General features: G+C 43.9%; 1 protein-coding gene across 7 annotated transcripts; it reads right to left on the minus strand.

Annotated features, from left to right (window-relative positions):
- Nucleotides 1–2,691: 2,691 nt before the first annotated feature.
- On the minus strand, nucleotides 2,692–27,524 carry tmpoa (thymopoietin a). 7 transcript variants are annotated; one of them, XM_041977958.1, is made up of 10 exons: nucleotides 26,965–27,524; nucleotides 17,482–17,599; nucleotides 15,484–15,633; nucleotides 12,355–12,473; nucleotides 5,481–5,606; nucleotides 4,780–4,908; nucleotides 4,354–4,392; nucleotides 4,129–4,257; nucleotides 3,711–3,823; nucleotides 2,692–3,535 (listed from the first exon to the last, which is right to left on the minus strand). In XM_041977958.1, exons 1-10 carry the CDS (start codon nucleotides 27,205–27,207, stop codon nucleotides 3,160–3,162), a joined length of 1,542 nt encoding a protein of 513 aa, XP_041833892.1. In that variant the 5' UTR covers nucleotides 27,208–27,524; the 3' UTR covers nucleotides 2,692–3,159. The 7 variants fall into 7 exon arrangements, with proteins under 7 accessions (XP_041833892.1, XP_041833893.1, XP_041833891.1 ...); XM_041977959.1 differs by having other exon boundaries at nucleotides 4,819–4,908; nucleotides 5,481–5,609; XM_041977957.1 differs by having other exon boundaries at nucleotides 5,481–5,609.
- Between the last annotated feature and the right edge of the window lie 322 nt (nucleotides 27,525–27,846).

Consider the following 27,846-nt stretch of genomic DNA (forward strand, 5'->3'; position numbering starts at 1 on the left):
GATCTCAGTCCAATCAGATAACGGTGCGAAGCTGTCAATCAAACCGACCAGTCCAGACGTGATCCGTCACAGATTTAAGGCGGGGCTTGTGAGTACGTTAAAAAAAGGAAACAGCGGTTCTGTGTCACGAACGTCGGCGCCAGGTAGGAGGAGCGATGTCAGAGGACGACCAAGTACAATAACTGCTTTTAGATTAGTCTGTAATTATGCAGTTGAGCACAGACCACTCATTATTAGGTTACACACCTGGACTCACCTGAGGAGTAGTTATCTGAGGCAAATGTGTTCTTACTGTTAAAATTAATCAGTGTTTCTCATCACTTCAGCCTCACCAGATGTTCTAGTTTCCTCTCGTCCTCATTCAGCTCTTACCTCCACATTTACTGAAGTCAGGACATCTTTAAGTTCAGCCCAGACAGAATCTGCTGGGATGATTGATTCTACTGGGATGGTTAAGGATTCATTCATCATTCACCAATGATGGGTCATCCTGGCAACAGTATGAATTCAGATTGAACAGTTCAACATAAATGGTGTTAATCGATTCCACTCAGGACATAAAAACATACTGATCAGAGGCAGTATGCAGTGGGAGCACTTCCGCTTCCGTTTAATTTTCCACCCTCTTGAGTCTTTAGGGACAAAAACATCCACTTCCAAAAAAACTGAACTGAAGTGACATTTTTGTCCTTAAAGACAGTAAAGGGTAGTAAATTTTAAGATTGATGCTACACAAAAACTAAAAATTCATTATAGTTAATAAAGTTCAAAGTCATAAAGTTTGAGTGACATGAACGTCCTCAGGTCTCAGATCCCCTCATTCATTGCTAAGATAATCAGACAAGATTCGTACATTTTAGATCAGGGATAATGTCCGACACCAGTCATCCAGAGACTCCATCACTCCCTGCCTACCCTTGACGACATAACACAGAGACTAGCCGGGGCACGGTGCTTCATTGTACTGGATGCTAGATCTGGATACTGGGGGATAAATCTCAGTGAGGAATCCAGCCATCCATCCATCCATTATCTTGAAAGCTTATTCCATATGGGTCGAGCTCAGTGAGGAATCATCCATGTTAATCTGTTTTAATATCATATATGGGAGGTATAGGTCCAAGAGACGTACTTTTGGAATAGTTTCAGGATGAGTTCCAGAGGAGAGTCGGTGAAGCCTCTGAGGGGCTCCCAGGCGCTGCTGCCATTGTTGATGAGATTTTGGTGTACGGCCGCACAGAAGAGAAGAACAAAGCAAGAACCAGGGTAAAAGGAAAATGAACAAGCATCATGTGTGGGTCTGAGGTGAGCTGTTTTGCTGACACTAGAGGGCATCCAGCCTAAACCTAATAAGGTTAAGGCGATTAGAGAAATGCCACCCCCTTACAGCAAATCAGAGTTGGAGACCACAAGGTATGGTCACTTATTTGTTTGCCCCCCGACTCTCCGAGCCAACAGTTTAACTACGGCAATTATTAAGAGTAAAGTGAGTTTGTTTGGGACTCAAATCATGATGTTTTTTTCCATTATGTGAAGAAGCCAGGTCCTGGAGGATGTGAATCTGCAGCGAGATGCTTCCAAATGTGGTTTAGGAGAAAAAGCCAGTAGACTGTGCATCCAAAGCCCTGCATGGAGCTGAAAAAATATGCTTTTTGGGTGTAAGCGGTTCCACCAGTACCTGTATGGGAGACGTGGTTGTTGAGTCCATCAATCATGCCAAGCCCCTCGTAGTTGCACAACATTGACTCCAGTGCATGACACTGCAGCTCCAAAGGTATGACATCACCTTCACACATCAGCCTGGAAAACAGGTTCCTGCTGCGGACACGCTATCCAGAGACCAGCTGAATGCAACAGTCACTCACTGCGTGAGGGAATGTACTCGCAAGTACACGCTGTAATCAGCATGCCTCAGGATCATCATCCCTCCTTCCAGCCATGCCGCTCCGCTCAGTGGGTAGAGTGGTCGTCCTGAAGCCCAAGGATTGCCGGTTCAATCCCGGCCCAGTCGAACTCATGCATCTTTATTCATGTTTGCAAACAGCTTTAATATGTAACATGGTCTTGCATCGTCTCTGATTCTGCACCGCTGGTGTCGCAATTTCTCCAGATTTTGTGCAAACACCAGGATGAGAACAGCCATGGAGGTAGGAACATTCTCTCCAGATTTCTTCTTTCATGTTTCCAGCATCCCTCCGTCACATAAGTTATGGAGGGATCTGGACTAAATTTCCAGGAATAAAGGAACAAGTGATTGTAATTTGGCAGTGATCTGGATCATGGTGTGGATAAAGGATTCTTTCCCATGGACAGATATGGATCGTTCCGACATCAGCTTCTAACTCACCAATCACTGGCACAAAGATGATTTGGCATCATGGTAGATGGTAAATATTACAGCTGCCCCAGACTGCAGCCAGTACAGAACATGATCATTATTTGCTTCATGTCAGCATCTACGGGAGGTTTCCAGGTCCAGGATGGTAAATAAGATGTGGCCTCTACCCTGATGATGGAAACGTGACATGAGCTTGAAGTATACATTAGGGTTGGCAACTGTTGGGGTTTTTCTCAGGTCTGAGCTCTTTGAGTGCTTCTGGCTTTAATCGGTTATAAACCTGCATGATGTGAAGATATGAAAGGGTCATCAGGAAGACGGGGTACCAGACAGCAGGACTAAAGGAGCTCACACACAGTAACAACAGTTTATTGGCTGGATATCAGGTTTCTGACAGCTAATACATAATTAAGTAGAATACACAGAAATTCAGTTTTATTAGAAGAGAATTAAGAAAATCTTGATAAACAGTTTCAGGAGATTAAAATAAGAAGCCTCCCTGTCTGGGTTACAAAGATGGTCCAAAGTAGAAAAACCCACCTTCAGAGCCGATGGAAGGTCAAAATGCACACTTACACAGCAAGACAAATGAAGCAAGCAGGAAGAGGCCTCGCAGTTCTGGGGAAGGTTGTGTCCATCAGATGCAGCCTGAAGGTCAAAGATGGACCAAACAGTTTGTCCTTTTCCGACCTGGAGATCCAGGACTGTAACTGAAATAAGACGCCCGTCTCTGAAGCTGACTCATAAAGAAGGATAAACATCAGAAAAATGGCTACAATGCAGACTGACGCCGAAAAGCAAGGTGTTTCTGCTCCTGGACTCTACGCGCTGCTGGCAGCCTCGTCCGGGCCTCCAAACGGACTGCTGGAGGTGGTCTCCATGGCCTGGTAAACCAGGAACAGGAACCCTGCCACCACGCCCAGCAGGGACAGCTTTATCCACAGAGACATGCCGCGGCGTGCTGGCTTGGTGGGCCCTGCAGGGGGCACTGCACTCAGCAGCCTGGAGGAGGCGGCGATGTGTGCGGAGCTAGAGGAGGTGGAGGGCGGCTGGCTGCTGACTCTGTTGATGGTGTGGCTCTCTGTGTAGGAGTAGCTGGTGGTCTTTGGGGAGAAAAGGCCATTTTCATCTTTCCAGAGGTCGCTGGAGATCACGGGGCGGCCAGCGGCGCCTCGGATTGGCCGGCGACAGCTGGCGCTGCCGGGTGGAGGAGACAGAGAAGGTCAGCAGTTGAGAGGAGGAAGGAGGAGAAGATGGTTCAGGAGAAGAAAAAAAGATGTAAGAAACTTCAAAGATGAAGAAGTAGAAGATCCAGATGAAAAAGGACAAACAAGAAGAAGAAGAAGAAGAAACCCAGGAGGCGGAAGCTCACCTGATCCCTGTTGGACTTCGGATGTCGTTGGGATAGACCTCCTTCAGGACCTCCTTCAGGACCTTGTCCTCCTCCACGCTCACAGGCTGCTCGCTGGCAGAGATCTTCTCCACCTGCACACAGAGATGATCGTTGCCATGACAACACATCTCACCAGAAGATGAGAGGATTCAAAGGACCACTTCCTCCAAAGGAGGTGCCCCTCACCTGTACCTGTGTGTGTGTTACACCAGGTACAGGTAGATGTGTGTGTGAGTGTGTGAGAGAGAGAGAGAGAGAGAGAGAGAGAGAGAGAGAGAGAGAGAGAGAGAGAGAGAGAGAGAGAGAGAGAGAGAGAGAGTGTGTGTGTGTGTTACACCAGGTATAGGTGTGCATGTGTTTTAAGTCGGTGAGGAGGATCTGGGGAGCACAGCTGTACCCCTGCTGCACAGCCCAGACGGGGTCCAGACCAGGTCTTCTCTGCCCTAATGGGGGAGCGGTCCACCCTGCTGACCTGGACCAGAGGGGACGGAGACTGGGAGGTTTTGGAGGCGTGATGACGGCGTCTCTTTGGTTACAGAACAGAGACTGGACCATTAGACCGGTTCAACATCACACACACAGAAAGTTCTGGTAAATCTGACCAAGATGTGGTTCTACAGACCCTCGCTGTTGGTCTCTGTCCTAAAGCTGAGTCAGGATCCTGAAACACCAACAAACACAATCAGTCCTCCCGAGTCACACATCTGATGAACCCACGTTCCCCAGAACTGGTCCTGCCTCACGAAGCAGGTCCAGTCCAGACTGACCCAAAGTTCTGACCCAGATTTACGGTTTCTGCTGAATGTGGACTCTCAGAATCCAGTTCATTACCCCTGAAACCTACAGCAGATCTTCCCGAGGTCAGTGTCCCAGGAAGGCTCCCAGACACCAGAAAAGTTAAAACAGAAACTTTATTTTGAACAGTAAAGTTAGATCAGAACCTTTGGGTCAGAAACTAGCAGAACCACCCGGTGACCCAAGACCAGCTGCAGGGGTGTTACAGGTCTGTGATCCCCCCAGAAATCAGACACCCCCTGTGCTCAATCACCATGGTGGACTCAGATTGATCCGAATCAGGAAGTCTGACCTCTAGCAGAGCGGTGTTCAGCAGAACCTCTAGGTTCTCAGAATCCTGGCTGGATCTGTGACGTCGACCCGGTTCTCCTACAAGCTGCAACTTTAAAAAATAAGCACAGCAGACCCTGAATGCATCTCAAAGTTACTCTGTCCTGGACCATCACCTCCCCCTGCAGCCAGGAGACCTGAACCAGCACCTCCCCCCGTGGTCGGGAGACCTGAACCAGCACCTCCCCCCGTGGTCAGGAGACCTGGTCCAGCACCTCCCCCCGCGGCCAGGAGACCTGAACCAGCACCTGCCCCCGCAGCCTAGACACCTGGTCCAGCACCCCCTGTGCCCGGAGACCTGGTCCAGCACCTCCCTCCGCGGCCGGGAGATCTGGACCAGCACCACCTAATCACCAATATCTGGATCTTGGTAGCCTGGATCAACATGGACATATGAAGGTTTGATGTCTCCAGCCATGTGTCTATGTACCAGGAGACAATGTGGGACATCTAAAACCACCACATGTTCATCTCCCAGGAAGGAGAATCATCCGTGACCACAGAAGCCGTGTTTTCTCCGTGTGGACACGGACTCACGTCAGGACTCACTCATCCTGGATGACTGAGTCCTGGTTTTGTCCACAGGCCCTCAGAGACAAAATGTCTGGACTGACCCACAGCTACCTGAGCAGGTCTGGACAAGGTGCTGGTACCACTAGTCCAAACTGGACTGTCCAGTCTCTGAAGTCTTCTGCTGGACTCAAAGGGGACCTGGTCAGTTAGTAAAGGTCTGACATCCTCAGGGACCATCTGCTGGGACAGAAAAGTCATCATGTAAGGACACAGGACAGACAGTGTCCCAGAGACGGAGGAGAGACAGTGTCCCAGAGACAGAGGACAGATCTGGATCGCATCACTGAAAATGTGGAAGTAACAACTTTTCTTAAGCCCGCCCACCTCAACGATCTGACCAATCACATGAAACTTCTCGGAGCCCCAGGAGAAGGAAGTTCTGCTGGACGATACAGGTTGTTCCATCCACGGCGAGAAGCCAGAACGTTGTTCTTATGGTCTCGAGAACAAGAAGAAAGTTCCGGCTTCTCGTGGAGTGACAAGGTCCAGGGACTATTTAATCAGGACTGGTGTGTTTTCTAGAAAGATCCACAGAATCAAACACTGAACATGTTTACCTTGCTGATGATGTCTGGATGTACTGTAGCGGCCTCCCCGTGTTATCAATATTACTATTAATACCAACAACCAGTATTTATACAGTTTATTAGAAATACATCCATATGAAATAAAACTATTATGAAATATAGATATACTGTTATTTATATAATTTATTTGTAATTTACATAATTTAACTTTTATATACAAGTGCTCGTCATAAAATTAGAATATCATGAAAAAGTTGATTTTAGTAATTCTTTTAATTTTGATTATAACTGACAACCAATTAAAACCCCAAATTCAATAAAATTATACAATTTAATTTGTTATAGAATTTATTTATAAGAAATAAATAAATTCCATAAAAAATTTTTATTTAAAATTAATTTACATTTAAACATAAACAAAATTTACAAAATAAATGTTTGAATTAGTAAAAAAATTAAAACTAAAAACTAAAATGAGTTCAAATGAAGCAACTGTTAATTTATATAAATTATACAATTATTTTTTTATTTATATTTGTTTGATTAATCATTTGTAATAGAATTTACAATTTAATTATTAGTGATATGATTTATATTTATGGAATTTATACAATTAATTTAGAATCTAATATATTCCCTCTAATAAATGAAATAATAAAAATAAACCAAACCTGGTGGTGAACTGAACACATACAGGTGGAACCTGGAAAGTTAGACACGTTAGATGATTTCAGCTCAGAGTTTAGTAGAAATTAACGTCAGAGTCACTGGAAACCTTGTGCTCCACAACCTTCTCGCGGTTCTACAGCGGTTAAGTGATGGAACGTCAGAGACACTGAACCCAGCTCAGAACAGCTGGAGAGGAGGTGGAGGGTTTCACCCCAGGGCGTGGTGTGTGGGAGAAACTGGACGCCAGTGGGTTTAAAGAGTTAAAGTGTGAATGGGACAGAAAGCTGCAGAATTCACCGTTCTCCGGGACAGCTGCCGGGATCTGAGCTTTACTCTCCGGATAGGCTCTTCGTCATCATCATCCTCATGCATTAACTGCCCTTGCTACACACACACACACACACACACACACACAAGAACACATTCCTGTCATTTATAACTATTATTATTTTTATCTGGATAGTCAGAACCGATAGTTTAACCCTTAAACTTCCATCAGATCTCCCAGAGGTCCATCTCTTCCACCACCAGGAGCGGTAGTGTGTAGCTCTGTGGGGTAAACTGTGATGGATAGTTACCCTTTAGATGATCTACGGAAGTTTTCCAAACATTTCTATCCCGTCAGGAGGTTTACAATCCAGCCACTAAATGTAGTTTTATTCAGAGACTCTATCTGGTAAATCCACAATGATCCATGATAACAACATTATTTATCACATTTCATCATAAAAACATCACCATCACTACTATGTTGCTAAAAGACCTCTATTTAGACCTGGACATGATGATGAAGCCACTTCCTGTCAGACTTTCCACCAATCAGAGAGCTTAGATTGATGGTAATGTCCAATCAGGAGCAGCCAAAGATCAACCAGTGAGCAGAAAGTTCTTTGTGTGTCTGAAAAGAAGAAAAATGCTTAACTGGCTCGACACCAGGGAGGCGACCAACGAGAGCGACGGCAACAGTGCCGTGCATCGCGCTCTGAGATCACTTTTCTCCAAGAAATTTGATTGGTTATGATGCTGGTAGGGATTTTGACATTTTCAAACCAGTCCGTGACGTGACAAAGTATGACAGATGGAGAGTCAGAAGATTTTGCATGAATTGACAGAAATCTTGCTGTTTACTGTATAAAAGAAAGATAACCCTGGGTTCATCCAAGGTTACAAAATAGGAACAAGCATCGTGAATATCATCATTTGATGGACGCCAAGGCTGATCGATATAAATCCAGAACCTACGTTTGGACTAATTCACTCTGGCGCCACACAGCTGCCTTTTATTAAGCTAAAATGATCTATTCTTCCATGTTCAAAGTGTTTGCAGACTGCACTGTCTAGCCTGCTCTCATTGGTCAGTCCATGAAGCCCCTCGCTGGTTGGCTGTAGTGCCAGGCGACAGCGACAAAAATTGAACATTTTTCTATTTTCTTGTGTCGCATCTACATGAACGAGCGCAACTTTTCACATGCACGAATGTTGCCTGTCGCTTGGCTGGAGGAGGGCAGCGATTTTCGCCTCATCACGCAGGTTCCATAGGAAATAAATGGAGAAGGAGCGACATCACCTCCTGTGTGTCGAGCCCATTATGCTGCTATATCTATTCATACATTAATTTTACATCCTTTTAGCCTCAATCTGACAGCTGAGAACCATCATGATGCTGACTGGTTTATACTGGGATTAAAAGCTCCAGCTGCTACAGACTGTGTTAGACAAGAAAAAAAGGTTTGGAGTTTTAAGGGTAAATGCTGCTACATGAATAAAAATCAGTCCTTACAATGACGAAAGGTCAGAAAAAAGTCCAAACGAGGGAAGAAAAACATGAAGACCCCCACCCAGCCCTCCCTCCATGGCTCAGACCAGATTTGGAGTCAACCCCACCAGTTTCTACATGCTGGTCATTCCTCAGCTGCACCTCCTCTGCCTGACCAGCAGGAGGAGCTGTGAGCTGAGAGATGATCAGCTGGCTCCAGACTGAACATCTGGAAGACAAGACCAGGTCCATCTCTGAATCTAAAGCAGCACACAGAGCTGAAACCAACAAGGAGGAGTAAAACCCTCATTCTGATCCAAGGATGGTGCAGGTGGTGGAGAACAGAGGAACGTCTGTGGAGAACATTCAGCATGAGCGTGGCAGCAGATAATCCTCATCATGTGCTTCCAATCTGCAGCAGCGATACTCTGAACTCCAGACTCACGCTCAGCTGGGTGGGACTGGAGTTCAGTAAAAAGAAAAAACACTTCCTGAGCTGGTAGAGAAAACTAATGAGAAGCATCTCGAGGAATAGACGAGGACGTCTTCTGTCCTGTTTTTATCTGCTGTGAAGAAGTTAAACTAAGCCCAGGAACACTGAGGTGGTTCTGACCCAGTAAATCACCAGAACCTGCTCTAATGCTGATCACACCATCTCAGTTTCTTCAGTAGTCCTGGAATCTGCTGCTTTCAGAGGGAACAAGGGATGAATGAAAGTCTCAGCCAATCACAGTACAGTCTGAACAGCTGACTTTACTCTGTGTGTGCATGTGGCAGTGCACGTGATCCTGTCAGGTGGGTGTGTAAAGAGTCAGAAAGTTCTACCCAAGAAATTAGTTTAGCTCGTTTATTACACTAAACTTAGAAAATCTATTTATCCATCTATCCGTCTGTCTGTCTATTCATCCGTCTATCGATCTGTCAATCTTTGTATCCATATGGGTATCTATCCATCTATCTCTATTCGTCTGTCTGTATCCATCCCGTGTATCTATCCATCTATCCATCGTCTAACTGTCCGTCCCTCTACCTATCCGTCTATATCTATTCAACCGTCCATCTATCTGTCCGTCTGCCCATCTATCCGTCTGTCCATCTAGCTGTTCGTCCATCTAGCTGTCCGTCTATTTATCTATGAGAAGTCTATCCATCCATCCCCTCTAACACTGAAAGTTTATAAAACATTTTTTATAAACGTTTTTAAAAGTTTTTAAAAAACTTGCGCTTGTTGAACAAGTAAATCCTGGTTTACAGATCTCTACCCGATTTAGCTTACCCCGAAATTTACAACTACCTACAGTCACATTTCAAAGGGGCAGAATTAGAAGCATAAAGTCAGATTAGAGGCTTATAAATAGTTCATGGCAGGAGGGAATCAGACCGTCAGCTGTGGAAAGTGGCCCAAACAAAGTATTTCCTTTTCCTGTCAAAGCTGAGTAGAAACCAGCAGATGCAGATAATGTTAACGTGATGTAAACATTAGGGATGTCCCAGTGATATATCTAGGAGTTAACGTTACTAACAATTACTGAGCGAAAACATTTCTGTTTAATTAATTTCGCTTACTGACAACTTCCCACCGACAAAGTTTCTGACAGTTTCCAGTTATCTGGTCTGACAGTAGCAACACGTTTAGCATCATTCAGGGTCAGCAGGCAGTCTGGAAGATAAAATCCCATCCCTGAGGCAGTGATGTTGCTAGGTAAGCGTCCAGGGACGCACCTCATTTGTCCCATGACAACAATGCATGAACTTGTCTCAGTGTTTCCCCAACACCAACACAACCGCTGCGGCTATTTTGTTAGCACCACGTCTTCAAAATGCAGAGAATTAAATCGAAATGTCTTAATAGAAGCTGCATGGTTGCTCCAGAAGCGCTGCAGCGATACTCTGCTATCAGACATCTGCTCTGCACCTGAACACAGCATGCAGAACGCTATGGCGTTTTCTTTCATAGACATGTGGGGCGGCATGGCTCATTGGGTAGAGTGGTCGTCCTGTAGCCCAAGGGTCGCCGGTTCGATCCCAGCCCGTTAAGCTCATGTTGAGGTGTCCCTGAGCAAGCGTCTTGCATGGCAGCTTACGCCATCAGTGCGTGAATGTGTGTGTGAATGGGTGAAAGTGATGTATATGTAAAGCGCTTTGGATAAAAGCGCTATATAACTACAGACCATTTACCATTTTACATGTCTATGGTTTTAGTTTCAACAGGGGGGGCGCTTAAAAACCAACCACGGGCATGAAAAGGGACCGCACGCACAGTAAACACCAAACAGGTGTATGTGATACAAGCGAGTGAAAACGTGGCGAGGAGGCCTTTCTGCACTGCGAGGGAATAACAGTGTTTAGCAGAAATCAATCCACTGTGGACACATGTGGACCAGCGTCCTCACGCTCGGCTAAATGGTGGATGAGGGTGGAGGAGCAGGAGAGGAGCAGGGGAGGAGGGTGGAGGAGCAGGGCAGGTGAGTGGAGGAGCAGGGGAGGAAGGTGGAGAAGCAGGGGAGGAGAATAGAGGGTGGAGGAGCAGAGCAGGTGAGTGGAGGAGCAGGACAGGAAGGTGGGGCAGCAGGGGAGGAGAGTGGAGGAGCAGGGGAGGAAGGTGGAGAAGCAGGGGATGAGAGTGGAGGAGGGTGGAGGAGCAGCGGAGGAGGATGGAGGAGGAGACAATGAAATACCAACAGCCAGAATTCAAACTGTGGCTGTGTCCGGATGTCCACCTACTCCCTAACCCCTCGTTCACTACATAGTGCACTCTTGGCCAACATTGGATTCTCTTGGCGATTCGGACATGAAGCTTCCTATTTTTTTCCTCACCACAGACCACGTGACTCACCATCACCATGGCAACCACAACGCTCCTCAAGATGTCATTCCAATTCCAATCCAAAGTTGTGGTAAATATTTTTATATTTATTCCTTGTGTTGTATTTTACTCCTTGTTGCATATCTATTCAATAAATAATGTTTTTTCGTCTCCTTGCGCCATGTTGAGCTTCTGCCCGCAATGATTGTGGTCTATATTGACCCGTCTAGTGACCATCGATGCTTACTACTTTTCCAGATGCATTGTGGGTAATTTTGAGTGCACTACTTTTTTTCTCTCTGGACATTTGGACACTCCTACAAAATGGCGTGACCCCTATATAGGGAACTATGAAGGGAGTAGGGTGCACATTCGGACACAGCCTGTGTCTCTGACACATTGAACTTATAGATGATCATGTTGGTGAATCCTGATTGGTTGTTTTTATGGAGCCCAATGTTTGATTGATTTGTTTTATTAACAACCAACCAATCACTGGCATCAGTTATAGTTAGTGATCAGAGTTGGTATCTGGCCTGATTGATCTGTGGTAATAAAGAAACATTAGTGGGGGCTTGTTACTGGTATGCAACCTTTTCAGATTTGGAATTTTATTTCTTGGACTTCATAGACATACATGAATATGTCCGTTAATTATCACCATTAGGGATGAACCAAAATGAACATTTTGGCCGATACCAATATCCGATATTAATATTGTTGTTATGGCCGATAACTGATATTTACCGTTGTGGATATATATATATTTTGTTTGTTAAAGGTTTAAGATTATCAAATTCTGTACAAAGTAAAAATGACGCAAACATTAGGGGCGTTAGCTTCCCGCCATTGTTTGTGAGCTTATGGATGGTAGTTTTTGAGATGACATATGAAATTTGTGATGTTGAATGATTTGACACGGCATCCTCCTTGCATCCCTTCAACTTTGCAAATACTGCATACTGCTTTTCCAGTATCTTCTTTTGACATCCTGAAAGATTACCACACAGCTGACATTGCTTCTAGCTTCAGTTACATCCCACAATTTAGTGATGCATCGCTGACACTATCAGAGGTCAGAACCAGCACACAGCATGCTGAAAAATCTGGACCAGTTCTGGTTCTGTCTGCAAGAATTTAAAGGTCCCCGGCCGACTGTGGTCTCACCGTTTGGTGCTGGTTGCTCCGGGTGTGGGTAGTAATAGGGGTCTTCCCTCTGCTCCTCAGGGGTCTCTCCACCACTACTGGTGCTGGTTCTGGCTCTGTCACAGGTTCTGGTGTCACCTCTGAAAATAAGTGGGGATGATTAAAACTTGACAGATGGGAGCTAGTTTGTGTCAGATGGTAACTATAGATATACATGTGGAGTTCCCCAAGGCTCCATGCTGGACCCCTGCATGATGTGGAATGTCACCCATCCGGTGGGGGTTTCAAATGTTTTTATGTTCTTTTGTCATTTTCTTCAACATGTTTAAAATCTTTAACTTAGTCTTTTTTCTGATTATGTCCAGCAGATTGGGCTGACCTACGTATGCTAATACGTAGGCTAATAATAAATAATTAGTCTTTATATCGTCATCATCACTCATTCAGGACTCAGGTTGCAGGTCTGAATGCGTCCAAAGAGACGAGTAAAGTGAGGGCATCAGGCTGCTGTTTAAACTGACCTGTGATTAGGGCTGGGCGATATGGCCTAAAAATAAAATCGGATTTTTTTTATAACCAAATCCGATTTTCGATTTTAATTGATTTTTTTTCCTTTTCTTTTACAACGCATAAACTTATCAAAAACATTTGTTTATATAGATGAATGCCAGCAAAAAAAAAAAAAAAGCATATAATGTCATAACCTTTCCACCATATAATCAACTTCATATCTTACATAGAAATATGCGACACAATGCATCCATGATCTCTTTCCACCTGGATCCTTATCATACAGGATCCACTGCAGAAATAATTCCCCTGATGAAGGTTGTCTCTTAACTAGGGTTTGTGGGCTAAAGTTGACTTCTGCAGGTCATAGAGAGCAGCATTTCTCACTGCAGTTATACACACAGCTAAATCCCAAGTGTGAGTGAAGGGTCACTTCACTGAAAATCTGTCAGACAAACACCGTTCTGGTGTGGAGGGAGGGTTAAGTCTGCTGCTAATTAACTATGGAAAAAAAATCCAGATTTTCATAAAAATAAATCTCCAGAAATGGAAAATTTGATTTATCGATTTTATCGATTAATCACCCAGCCCTATCTGTGATGTTAGAAAGACAATGAGACATGTCTTCACTCTGTCCTGGCGTTTCATTAGAAATGATGAGGAGCTTATTTCCAAGTCACATGACAACTCAGAGTTGTGAACTAACTCAAATGATCACAAATAGCAGTGAAAAGAGAGAAAAACCAGCTGATTGTGAATGCAACATGCTAAACTAACATGGTCTCATTTTCTCAGATTAATGCAATAGCCATCCTTGTTGAACAGATTCTGCAGGGACTCAGATGTTTGTCATTATCGGCTCCTGTTTATAAATACACTCACGGTCCACCTCTTACCGTCCTGTTAACACAGACATCCCACCAGCCAATTACACTGCAGCATGTAGACATGGTGAAGACGATTTGCTGAAGTTCAAATTGAGCATCACAATGAGGATAAGAGGGGATTGAAGAGACTCTGAACCATCTCATTTCACAGTGGAGCATCTTCTGATGCTACTTCCAGCAGGATAATGCACCATGTCACAAAGCTCAGATTATCTCCACCTGCTTTCTAGAACATGACAATGTATTCACTGGACTCCACTGGCCTCCACAGTCACCAGATCTCAGGGATGTGGTGGAACGGGAGATTCTCATCATGGATAATGGTTTAGATTATAAAAGAGAAACATGGTTTGAAGTTTGACGTTTTAAGACCGTTCTGGAGAAAAAACAACTTCCCTTCATCACACTGACATCTGGATTACATTAGAACAAACATTCCATACGTTTCTCTTCCACACAGCTTTAGTAACAGAGTTATATAAACTAAATCCCGTTTTCACCTCTCAACTCTCTAAGATGGAGTAATCTTTTCCTTTCTGTACATTTCCAGATGGTTCTGTGCGGTTCTACTGTAAGAGATTCTAGTTTGATAGGGCATGTTCACACTGTTCGCTCCACGTCCACAGATAGTCCAACTTGTTTGGTGCAGGGCGAACACCAACCGCGATCTGATACAGACCACAGAGGAGGACTCTGGTCCACCTGAAAGCTGGGGGTCTCGTTTCACTTGCAAAGGCCACAAAGAAAGTGAGGCGTGCCAACTGTGATGAAGCATCAAGGACGAGGAGGAAGGGATGGTCTGGGTAGGAGGAAAAAATGTAGATGTTCTGCACACGTCAGTAAAACTAGAAATCCCAAGACCAGAGTCCTGCACGGGTGCAGTTTTACCAACCACACCAACCCGAACCAGTTAGCATGAAGAAACCTGACCCGCTGATGTCTAACCCGTGACCCGACCCGCACGTTAACACGCTGGAAATCCACTCTGCCCCCCCTTCATTACTTTTCTTAATTCATTCTTAGATTTAATGTGATGCTGCTGTTTGTCTGGCCAGTCAAGGAACCCGGTTTTCTGCTCCTGTCCAGGTGGTTTGGTCTGCTTTTGATAGTGCACCCTAAAAAATGTCTGTTGGGCTGTAAACAATAGTTTGACTTAATTATGGTAAAAGCAGCTATACTGTTGACAAAAATGATAACTGATTAATTTCTTTAAAAAAAACCCAAACAACAGGATTTTGTGGGTCAGAAACGGCTCATTACGCCTCCTACAGGTAAAACCAGGTTTTGTTTTTCGTGATGTGGAGCCGTACTGGTGCTTCTCTACGTCAGGAGAACATTTTTAAAAGCCTCCCAGCCCCTCCCTCCAGATACAGATGGGCAAGTCCTCGCCTGCAAGGCATAGAAAAATTTAACAAATTTTTCTTTTTGATAGAATTTTTTTCATAGAAAAATTTTTTCAAATTGCAGTGGGTGGAGTTATGCAACAAGCAGGGGGTGTAGTTACGCTTTAAGTGCAGTTTGTACTCAAACTAAAGCAAAAGAAGGTTTGATTTGATCCAAGCAAGTCCCATGGACTATCCTGCTGTGAACGCCCCCATAGATTTCCCTCCAGAAGTGCCTCATGGTTCTGCTAAAAATACAGTTTATCTGCATTTTCCTGGACTTTCCATCATTTCCACCATTCAGCACAGACAGAAGTCAGAACACTGAAAGTACTATGGAATATCGGGGTGGGCATGAAGTTGGTTCTTACCGTCCTCCCTGTCGCTGTAGACGTCAGATTCAGAGTTGCCGTTGTGGTTGAGCTGGATGTCTGTGGCCAGCAGCTGTGGAACAGGCAGCAAAGCAGGAACATCATCCAGCAGCTTCTGCAGCTTCTTCTCATACAGCTTACGGGTGGATGCTGGGAGGAGTAGATGATGAAGATGTTAGCAGCCAGGTTATTTAATGGTGTCAGATTCCAAGCCCAATTTTACAAGCTGGAGAGATTCATAAAAAACTAAACTCACTGAGATGTTGGGGATGTTGTTGCAGAGGTGCATTTCTATCTTTAACAGCTTGCTCCCACTAGAGGGCAGTATTGTACATTCAAGACTATAAGTAGCATTTATTTAAACATTTATTTCACAAAATCCAAGACCAAGAACAGACAGTTAATCTGGAAGGCAAGTAATTAAACTGCACAACAGCACACGGACCAACAGGCTGAACATGCGTTTGGTACACTAGCATAACACTGGGTTTCCTCCAGGAGTTTCAACTAGGCTCCTTATTACACTTAATTAACAGCTGAGAACGTAGGAAAATGTTTACGTCACACTCAGCATTCAAAGTCAGCGACACCTGCACGCCCTGCCACCGACCAAGTTTCACATTAAACATGAAATAACTGGGTCAGCTGTACATAAACACACAGGACTGGGACCAGACCTGCCGTAAACAACATGACATTAAACTGGAACCAGATCTAAATTAATTAAAATATTGATTTTTTTTTTTTATTAAAAAAGTCTAGAATCAATATTTTCTGTACTCATCTCAGTTGTTTGAAGCCCCTTAATATATTATTTTTTTGACGCACCAGTGCAGGGATTACCACCTGTGGGCCTGTTGAGTCTATGTCCTGCAGATTTTACGTGTTTGCTGCAATATGCTTGAGTCAAATTAATAATGGGTCATTAGAGGCTTTTGCAGAACTTGAAAACAAGCTATCATATGGATCACGTGATGCTGCAGGAAAATGTCTAAAACAAGCAGGACAGTTGGTGCAGCATATTGGCCCTCCTCTCTACATTTCAAAAGTTCAGAAGAACATATTTACTAATCTGAATAAATTTCCATGTTCATCTCCAGGTTTTCCAAATTTAGTAATGTAAAGAACTCAACCAGAGGAACGACAGTTTAAGGAGTATTTCAGTTTAAGCTACAAATCAATGCTGTCATCTATCCATCCATCTTTCCAGTTAGCTAGCCATCTATCATCCATCTTTCCAGATAGCTAGCCATCTATCCATCCATCTTTCCAGTTAGCTAGCCATCTATCATCCATCTTTCCAGTTAGCTAGCCATCTATCCATCCATCTTTCCAGTTAGCTAGCCATCTATCATCCATCTTTCCAGTTAGCTAGCCATCTATCATCCATCTTTCCAGTTAGCTAGCCATCTATCCATCCATCTTTCCAGTTAGCTAGCCATCTATCATCCATCTTTCCAGTTAGCTAGCCATCTATCATCCACCTTTCCAGTTAGCTAGCCATCTATCCTCCATCTTTCCAGTTAGCTAGCCATCTATCATCCACCTTTCCAGTTAGCTAGCCATCTATCATCCATCTTTCCAGTTAGCTAGCCATCTATCCATCCATCTTTCCAGTTAGCTAGCCATCTATCATCCATCTTTCCAGTTAGCTAGCCATCTATCATCCACCTTTCCAGTTAGCTAGCCATCTATCATCCACCTTTCCAGTTAGCTAGCCATCTATCATCCATCTTTCCAGTTAGCTAGCCATCTATCCATCCATCTTTCCAGATAGCTAGCCATCTATCATCCATCTTTCCAGTTAGCTAGCCATCTATCCATCCATCAAGTAGTGATGAAATCCGTATTATTACAGCATTCATGACGTGTTTTATTGGAGTTTGGTCATTCCTGACTGGGAGCACAAGCTTGTTTATGATGAAATAAAAATATTGTGTTATAATTCAGGTCACACCGGCCAGGATTACTGTGTTAACCACTGACGTGGTCACTCACCCACAATCGGACCCACGTCCACGCCTTGTTTCAGCAGCTCGTCCCTCAGACCCTCGTCGGTGAGCGCCGTCACATCAAGCTCATCCGGCTGAACCTTGTCTGTTTTCCTGGTGGCTTTCTGTGAATTTACAACACATCTTAGATTTAGTTTGATCCAGGGACCATAAATCTACCTGCTTTATGAAACCAGCTCATAAGAAGCCTCTACATCAGTTTCAGAGATTTAAACCGATCCAGAGCTCACATGTTTACCAGGTTCTGTCTCTAGTTCATGTTCAGAGCTTCAGATTTAAACATTCTGGTGAACTGGGATTGTAAAACATTGTCAACAACACCACCATAAATATTGTAGACATAAATTCTGTCCTCAAGTTCCTTAAAAAAAAACAAGAGGGCAGGGCTCTGAGTGGAAGCTCCAGGCATTTCAAAGCTAAAGCTGCTCCTCACGCAGGCCTGCAGGAAATTACAGACTAACTGAAGGCCTGTTCTTCCCCCTGGGCTCAGAGCCAAAGAAAGCTCTGCCTCAGAGTAAACACAATAAAAACAGAAAGGTTAAAAAGTCGCGGGTGCAGCAGTTTCACAGTCTGTTGCCTTATTTTCAAACCTCTGCTTTAACCAGCCACCACAGGACAGTACCAGCCACCGCTCACATGACTTCCCCAATTTCTGACAGTCATGTGATGCTGCAGAATTTCACAAATGAACGTGAAGCAGGAAATTCCCGGTTGAAATTGAAGTGATTCAGGAAGATTGATAGAGAGTGAAACCACACACACGCCAGTCTGGTCCTCAGCGTTCGCTCAGTGTAGCTGAGGCTGGAAGCGGTAGAGGGGACTCCTGTTGCTATGGCAACAGATGGGGCTTTAGACAAATTAAAACAGAGTAAAGGATGAATGAAAACAAAGTCAGTAACCCCCAGGACCAGCAGCCTGGTCCATTAACGCATCAGGACCAGCAGCCTGGTCCATGAAGGCATCAGAACTGGCAGCCTGGTCCATGAACGCATCAGAACCGGCAGCCTGGTCCATGAAGGCATCAGAACTGGCAGCCTGGTCCATGAACGTATCAGAACCGGCAGCCTGGTCCATGAACGCATCAGAACCGGCAGCCTGGTCCATGAACGCATCAGAACCGGCAGCCTGGTCCATGAACGCATCAGGACCCTTGTCCTGGTGGTACCGTGGATAAAGGCAGGAAAAGGATAAATGATCATCACATAGCCTCCATGCTTGCTTGGTGGACTGACTGCTGCATCTAATGAAAGCGAACCTTCAAATGAAGCGGTCAGTGGGGTCATTAACCAGGTGACCAGGACATAAAACTAATCCTAACAATACAATACACCGTTGTAGTAAATGTTAATGATTAAAAACCACACCCAGCAGGTGATCTGGGAGTCTGAGGTGATCTGGACCTTTATGGAGGGGTATCCTTGTGGTTGAGGGAACGGATTTGGTGAGAGTGCTTTAATGCACACGCCTGTTGCATGGATGGTTTTATGGAGACCAGAAATATAATTAAATTCTATCTTTACTGCAGCTTGTTCAAGAATGAATGTGTGAAAAGTGTTTTATTTTCATCCGAGGAAAATCCGAATGTTGGGACAGGATTCAGTTAAAAATAACTTCCCAGTTACAGTAAAAACCTGACAGAATTAGGGCTGCAACGATTAGTCGACGTCGTCGACAATAAAAGTAGTCGACAACGAATTTAGCGGTTGGCTATTGTTGGCAAAAAAAACCAAAACAAAAAAAAAAAAACTACAGAGTGAGACATGGTCTTCTTTTTTTTTTATCTCTGCTGAGAGTTGCACATGCATCAGGGGAAAATCATGGCAGCGAACTAGGAAGCAAAACGACGACAGAGAACGTCAAAAGTCTGGAATAACTTCATGTTAAACTTAGAAAATAAATTAAACACATATGAGATTTGTAAAGCGGACCTTGCATACCACAGAAGTACGTCTGTGATGCTCGAACATTTAAAGAGGAGGCACGTCGGACCTACATAACAACCTCATGCACGATTTCAAAGCTGAAAGTGAAATAAGATCCATTTATAATAATTATGAGATACATAATCCATAATCCGTGACTAATTGACCATCAGAATAGTCATTAGTTGCAGCCCTAGACAGAATTATTACTGTCATTTTAGGATTTTACTGTAACGAACTGAAGAGAAAACAAGACAAGATGACTTTGTCCATGTCAGGACTCTAATGTTGGTCGGAGTCTGTAAGTAGAACAAATCTGTAGTCAGGCAGTAAGGATGCACCGCCTGGTTCACCAGGTCGTCTGCGAAGGAAAATCCACCTTGTGCTTGAAGCCGCTGGTGTTCATCCACGAATCTGGCCACAAATTCTGGGAAAAACTGGTTGTAGTGAACGCAACCAACCAGACCACATTCTGTCATCACTGTACCGGCAGAAAGCTTTCCATTATGCAAAGTCTTTTACACTCAGATCCCGCTCAGTTCAGACTTCTTATTTTAGATTTACATGTTTATTTGACTTGCATGTGAGATTTCTCAGCAGGATTTTAATGACATTTCTATTTTCTGATGGGTGCCTGTATGTTGTTGAGACCACCGTGCTCCTGCAGCTCGGCTGCAGACGAAGAGAACAAACGCCGTGTTTCAAGCTCAGACATCAGTTTACAATGATATCAGGACAGCCGAAGACCTTCATTAGCAGCTAGAATCCAGATCCTCCTCCGTGGTCTTCTCTGATTCCGTTTCTCCATTCAGCAGCATGAACTGGGTTTCTGATCACAGCTGCTTCCAGGTCAGAGTTACCACGGAAACCATTGGTCTGCTTCACCCCCATCGGCTTTAACTGTGCAGAGAGAAGCTAATAAAGCTAATCGAGGGCAGAAGAAGGCATGAAGGAAGCAGGAGTAAAGGAATAATAAACAGGAAAAACCTGGTCATTCTCCACAACTAAAAACAGAAGCATAAATGATAAACTTATTGATCGTGTTATTAAAATATTCGTTCAAATCACTCAACCGTAATCCTAACCAAAAATACAAAATATTAGGGCCCACCGATTAATCGGCAGGCCAATATTGGCCGATATTAGCTTTTTCAAAATAGCCAATATCGGCCGTTGTTTTGCTGATTATATGCAGATTTATTCGTACTTTCTCATAAAACAGCAAATGCTGTTAAGTGTCCGCAGAATTATGTCCTTGCGGCGTTTGTCCACTAGATGGAGCCCTGACTATCAATCCCACAGTCATCCCGTCTTTTCAACAGGGGTAGCTGGTAGCTACAGCAAGGTTACATTACAGCAGTGGTCTAAGTGGAGCTTCCCGACAGGTAAGTAATAATGTTGTGAAATTAATGACTTAGCATGTCTCCAGTTTCAGTTTAACTCTGTTTGCCATGTGAAATGACGAGTGGCACGTGCTTTATTATGTCGGTCAGCTTTTTATTCACGCTGCATTGCTAAAGCTGTGCTAAATTTGCTTAAGGCGCTAACCGTTGTAATGTTTTGGCTAACTGCTGTAAGCAGAACTCTTATTTTGAAGTGTGAAGCACTGGAACAGGATGTGCATGTAAAATGTCAGAGCACTGCAACATTGACTTGTAGCCAAGAACCGGCTGATGTTGGCAGTTCACATATCGTGTGGTTAAGTCATTCCTAAAAAATGGCCACTCATAACACCCGTCTATGTCAGCAATAACATCGCTGTTTTTATCACGACCTAGCATAGTATTAGCTAAGTAGCCAGTAACTGCAGAAACAACGTTTCTGTACAAAATATCTGAGGGTATAGAACGAACATTCATCACTCCGTCAGCTGCAGGTTGAGGCCATGACAGCCACTGTGATGTCATGTCTCCTTTAGTTTTACTTTGTCAGAAAATACTAACGTGACAGCCTGTAACAGCGACTCACTATATGTTACTAGTGCCTGACCATTTGTGACCATTATATATAAAATATAACTCTATCAAAGATTTGACATTTGAGAAAAGCATATGTGTTTTTTATTTTGGTTCATATATGGTATATGCCATGATATATTTAATGGCTGGGCCTGTCGCAATAAGCAATAAGTCAATTAATTGCGCGGTAAGAAAAAATAAGTGCGATAAGTTTGCCTGCTGCAATGATTTTTTTTCTTTTCTTTTACTCTTACTTTACCATAGGCTGTGTATGACAACAGGTTTCACGAGACCGTGGTGAACCACTAACCTGTGCGAGCCGGTATGCTGCATTTGTTTACAGGGCTGCCAACTCTCACGCATTTGAGTGGCTTCTTACATTCTCGCGCTAAACATCCGACTCGCACGCTTAAACACACATCATTCGGCTAATCGAGAGGTCCGGAAGGTTCCAATGGGCCGCATTACTTTTGTATGTGTGTCCCGGCGAATGTGAAAAAGCACAGTGTCGCAGCAGCGGTTCCCTCACTGCTCATAGATCAGTCTGACACACAGTGATGAGGGAGATATTTCAGATTCACAAACAGCACCAATGTGCAGTCTATTTTTTTTCCTAGTTTTTTTTAATAAAATTGTACTAACTGGCAGTTTTGTTTACAGAACAGAGACTTTATTATCTATCATACTTGTTGTTTTTGTTTTATTTTTTTTGTTTTCATTCATTGTTAATGAGACTAAGAGTCCATTCTATTTATCGATTTGTTTTGTTATTTAAATTTTTTTCCAGTTCCAGTGTAAAATGTTCTTTAGAAATGAAAGTTTATTGAACTTTGAAAGGGTGTGCTTGCATTATTATGGCATTGTCATTATATTAGTTGAAAATGGTCTCAAAATGACAGCATTAAAGCTTTGCACAATATTATTGCTTATCGCGATAATTTCTGAGAAATTTGTTATCGCAACAGGCCTATTCATGGCAAAGAAAATATTGGAGTAAAGAAAATGTAACATAGCATTAAAGGGCATCAGAAGGCTGCATAAATAATGTTTAGCTAACTTTACTCATGCTGGTTATATAGGGCATACACCTTATTTTCCTACCTGTACTTTAACCTACTTCTAATTTGCATCAGCAAGAAGTACAAAAAGATGGCGCCATGATGTGACAGGAGTCCTGACTAACGCCTTAATTCCACAGATTAACTGGTCCTGGTACTTTACACTGGTACCAGAACTCGTTTGAGTATGAGCACACACTCATACTGGTGTCGGTGAACAGCAGACGTAAACCATGAGGAAATGCAGCATGTGTGGCCCTGGTCAGGAACAGGTTAGGGGTGGATGATGGAGCGAGACCACAGCGTTGTATATCTGAGGCGTCTCATCCTGAACACAAAGAAAACCAGCTGACTGTGTTAGAACTGAACCGAGCTGTGTAACTCCGCCTGGTCCAACGCTTGCCTCACCCAGTGGCAGAGCATTAATACTTCCCTCCACCACTGATGGGGGAGGGAAGTAATAACACACATTTCTTCCAGGTGGAGGGCTGACATTGTTATTGTAGACTAAAAGGGAAGCCTGCAGAACCCCTGACAGACAGGAGCTTTAGAAATTTTAAGCAGGGAAGAGGAGGATGAAATGTGTGATTTGTTTTTCCTCATTGAGCAGTTCCACAGTGACGTCCCAGGACGGTGGGAGTTCCTCTGGACCTGGACCAGCACCGTCTCAGAGGAAAATGTGAGGAATGTAACGGATGCGTTCGGAGCTGGTGGAGAGGTGTCGCTGTGGTTAACCAGCTGGAATAATGGAAGTCATCTGAACCTCGGTGGGCCCTCGGCAGGGTTTGGTCTGGACTGGAGCCAAGCCGTTTCATAACCACAGCGGGCTGGGATGGAGGAGGGGAAGCTGCCTCCACTACAGACCCATCTGTGGAGTAAAACCACTACTGCAGCGTCTCACTTCCCTTCACTAGAGGAACGGGCCAGAAATATTTACTCTGATTAGATTTGACTACAGCCTGCTTTACAGCCATTTCTCCTCATCTCATCACCAGCGACGTCCTTATGAAGGCAGACATGTCCAACCCGAGGACATGAACAGTAAACTCTGTAAACCCGCCCAGCCTCAGCTAAATATGTGAAAAATGTGAGGAATGACTGAGTGCTGGCCCACCTGCACCTCCTACCTGCAGCCTATAATCACTCAGACATGCCAGGAATGGCTAACCAGGTCCACGCTGTTTATGGACATTCCTCCTCTTCTTTCCATCCGTAAGTCCAGAACAAAGAATTTCCTCCAAGACGAAGCCAAGCTGCAGCCAGACTAAGTCTAACTAACCTGAGCAGGACCACTTCACCTGCAGGTGTAAATTAGCATCGTGAATTTTTCATTCTATGGAGCATTATAGAAGAATTTATGAAGAACTTATCTTTACATGTAGACCACAGGTCTTTCTATATATAAGCAATATAATGATAATGAAAAGATTTTTAACCAAATGTTTTATGTTTAAAAGTTTTATCCTGGTGGATAGAAGTTTTGAGGCATGACAGCAAAGGTAACATGTTTTTTGACTGTGTTTTCCAAACGTAAAGCATAAATCGGGTCTTCTTCTGCCTCTGCTTCAGTGAATCTTGGTCATAGCGAGATGAAACTTCCAGCTGTGTGAGATGTGAGCTTTCAGTAGAGGAGTCGTTTGTTCGTGTTCATGGAGAGACATCACCTGTGTTTACATATTTTTCGGACTTTGTGTACCTGGTCTTTAAAATTATTGTTGTCTTAACTGTGTTTGTTGGCGATAGAAATGGTTTTACTGAGCTGGTAGCTGAGATTCTGGACTTTCTGTGGATACCACACTTTTATAGTTACATTTACAGACCTGACGTTACACTCGGAAACGTTAACCCCTTAATTCCCGGTAGCGGAGGCTGCAGGTGAAGCTATAGTCAAGCTAAGAATGAAAGGTTAGAGAAATTATAGGCCAGAAATCTGTGTAATGAAGCAATGAAGGTGCATGGATGGAAGTTATTGTGCATAAATTAAAACCGCATTTATTAAAAAAATAATAATAAATTAAAAGTTTCTCATTGTCTTTTGGGAGCAGTTTCCCATCCAAAAATCACGATGTTCTACCACCTGTATGGGCTTGGACAAAGAGAAAAGTTGGTTCTTCTTCTTTCTTCTTAAGTTCCAGATAGAAAACTTTGTTCATTTTAATAAACTCGCTCTCTCCTGATTACATCAGACGCATCGCTGCACACAATTAAAAATGAACAGAGTCTTCTGCTGCTTGGAGGTAGGTGTTGAGTATTCAGAGATGGGAAAAGATATCAAGGCTTCAGATAGAGGTCTGAATGAGGGGATCATCACAGCTCACCTGGCTGCAAGTAACAATCTGATGTTCAATGTTTAAACTGAAAACTGTTTTTTATTGAACACTGATTCATGATGAGTAAAATCAAACTGTGCTGTTGGCAGTAACTCTGCTTCCTCTGTGGTCATCCACCTCAGATAAAACACCCCCGAGTGATGACAGCGGTGGAGGAGGACCTCCACAAGCTGCAACTTAACAATGTGAAGTAGCTTCCAAAACAGACCTTTGCTCCAGAAGCCGCCAAGAATTCAACCAATAAGAGGCCAAATATTTAACTCCTGTGACTTTATAAAGCTGCTGCTCTCTCTGAACCCACAACACGACATTACAGTGATCTCAGTCCACAGAAAATGTGGGCGGAGCTTCTCTACAAACACAATCAGATTCAGAACCCCATCCCCCAGAATTCCTCCTTTACTACAGCGACATTATCTCTGATCACATACTTTTCCACTGCAGAGACTCGGATCCCTTCATGAGCTCCACCCACGCAGATATCTGCCGGTAGACTGGTGAGACCCGTCTGGCCTGTGACAAAACACACCTCATCCCACGCCCCCATGTCAACATTTATTAAACCACCTAACAAAACTCATGAAAGATTGATCATGTGCTCACCATGAGCTGCAGCTGCTTTAACCATAGAAAATCCAAACCATTCTTCAGACATGATGTTTCCAGCCTCAGCTGTCAGATTAAGAGGTTAAAATGATGTAAATTGAATGTATCAATAGATATAGCAGCATAAAGGCCGACCAATAACTCACTGGATTTACCAGATAGAGTCTCTGAATAAAACTACATTTGGTGGCTGGATTGTAAACCTCCTGGACGGGATAGAAATGCCTGGAAAACTTCCGTAGATCATCTAAAGGGTAAAATATCCATCACAGTTTACCCCACAGAGCTACACACCACCACTCCTGGTGGTGGAAGAGATGGACCACAGGGAGATCTGATGGAGGTTTAAGGGTTAAACCACAAGGTGACATTCACCTAGATAACTTGCAGCTGGCTGAGCTCAAACATCAATGTATGCACCACAACAACAACATGTACACACAACCTTTTTGTTCCAAAGCGTGCACACGGATGGCACATCATTACAGTCAGCACACGCTTCAATCACCACGTCCAAAACAGACCAGACCAGGCACGTCCTGCAGCACACCTGTTTCAGTCCTGATCCACTTCAACTCCGCACAGTTCACATCTGCAGGCTTCATCTCAGCACACAGAAACTTTCAGATCCACCTGCTGGATTCTTTATTTTAACAATACTTCCTGGAAATCATCTGATACCGCTGGAAAGCCTTTTGATTTCCTTTTCAATGGTGAAACATCTGAAAGGAAAATTAATTTGTGGGATTAGCAGTTTCACTCATGACAAACTGTCCAAATCTTCTCCGTTAAAGTAGCACAAAACAACTTTCTGCTAAGATCTCCACCAAACACTCAGTTACTGACTTTTTACTGAATTAGTCTTGAGCAAAATCCACATTATTCTGGACTGAAACGAAACAGGAATGCTCGAAACATCTTAAAGTCAGCATATTTCTGAGGAAACTGCAAATTAAACCTCTCAACTGCTCTTCTCTGTATTTGAGGATGATTTCCAATAAATAACAGCAATTATGAGAGAAGGCATCAAATAGAGGAGGTAAAATACTTCCAAGACTCCTCCCTTCATTCATACACAGCATCATTAATCACAGTCTGCGGCTTCACTGAGTTCACATCACAACCCCCACCTGTCTGCACCTCTGGTACATTAGCTCACATGGAGATCTGCAGATGTTCCAGCTGGGAGGACACCCCCACAGCGCGAGCCGAACCCGGAGCACGCGGGAAACTATGGCCTGGCCGAGTTTGGCCACATGATTCATTCACGAGCTTCACGTTTATTAGAGAAAAGGCACATTTATCCCACTAGTTAAACCACAATACTCCTAAGCAATAAATAAAGGGCCGTTAACAAGTCGAGCATCCGCTGGTTTTAACGTGTTTTCAGGGTGGAGACGAGCTGGTGGAGGTTGGAGCGACATGTCACACTCTGAGAACTTTTCTGCGAATTTTACATGGAGTTGGAGGGAAAAGCTGTAAATCGGTGTGTGTAGAGTTAGTTAACAACCAGAAGAATCCCTCTGCACTGATTCTCAGAGAAATTGTGAGCTACACGAAGTTAGGCAAACTTAAGCCAGCCTGTTCCCACTCACCCTGCCCGAGGAGCGGCTTCGGCTGGAAACCACGGGCGGCGGCAGCTCCTCGTCGCTGGAGAAGGCGTCCAGAGTGGCGGCTGGGACTTGCTTCTTGTTCTGGGCGGTCAGGTTCTTTAGATAAAGCTGCACAAACACGTCCTTGGTCGGGTTGCCGCTTGGCAGCTCCACGTTGTGGGCCAGAAGCTCGCTTTTCAGCTTATCCTTGGTGAGCACAGACGGGTCTTCCAGGTACTCCGGCATGTCGGCGTCCAGGTGAGGGTACAGAGTTGCCGTGGCCCGGGTAAGTTAGTTTTCCAGCACCGAGGGGGGAATGGAGTACACGGAGGTTTAGCCCGGGAAGAGCGGCTGAGCAGCGCCTCTTACCGGATTTAATCTGCAAAAACAACTATTAGCTGAAAGTGTGCTACAAATACAAAAAGAAGGAACGAAGACGAGAAAATGAATAAAATCAGCTCTGGTCGTTCCTGGTTCCTCCTCCGTGAAAAAAAGAGAAATGAAAGCGGACCCGGACATTCACATCTGTTTAGAGGCTGATCACCGTTAGCTTGATGCTTCTTCTAAGGAGTCAAACCGGAAGTGGCTAACAGAAAAGCTCAACTGTCATTGGTCAGAGGTTGTGACGAATCGATTCCTTATTGGTTGAATAGGCATCTATTGAAAATTGACTGCAACATGCTGCTTTTTCAAACTGAACAGGTTTTTAACAGTATCGATATCCACAGTAAAGGCTATATCTCTCTTAAAACATCTAGCCTTTATTGTAGCTATCTATGATTAACAGCAGGTTATATAAAAATAGTAAAAAAAAAAAAAAAATAGAACGTCACTTCTGGGATTTTTCCACCTTGAATATTTTTTTTAATATAAAGTGGATAAAAC

Source organism: Melanotaenia boesemani, chromosome 23, assembly GCF_017639745.1.
Source record: "Melanotaenia boesemani isolate fMelBoe1 chromosome 23, fMelBoe1.pri, whole genome shotgun sequence".
In the NCBI taxonomy this organism is placed as follows: Eukaryota; Metazoa; Chordata; class Actinopteri; order Atheriniformes; family Melanotaeniidae; genus Melanotaenia; species Melanotaenia boesemani.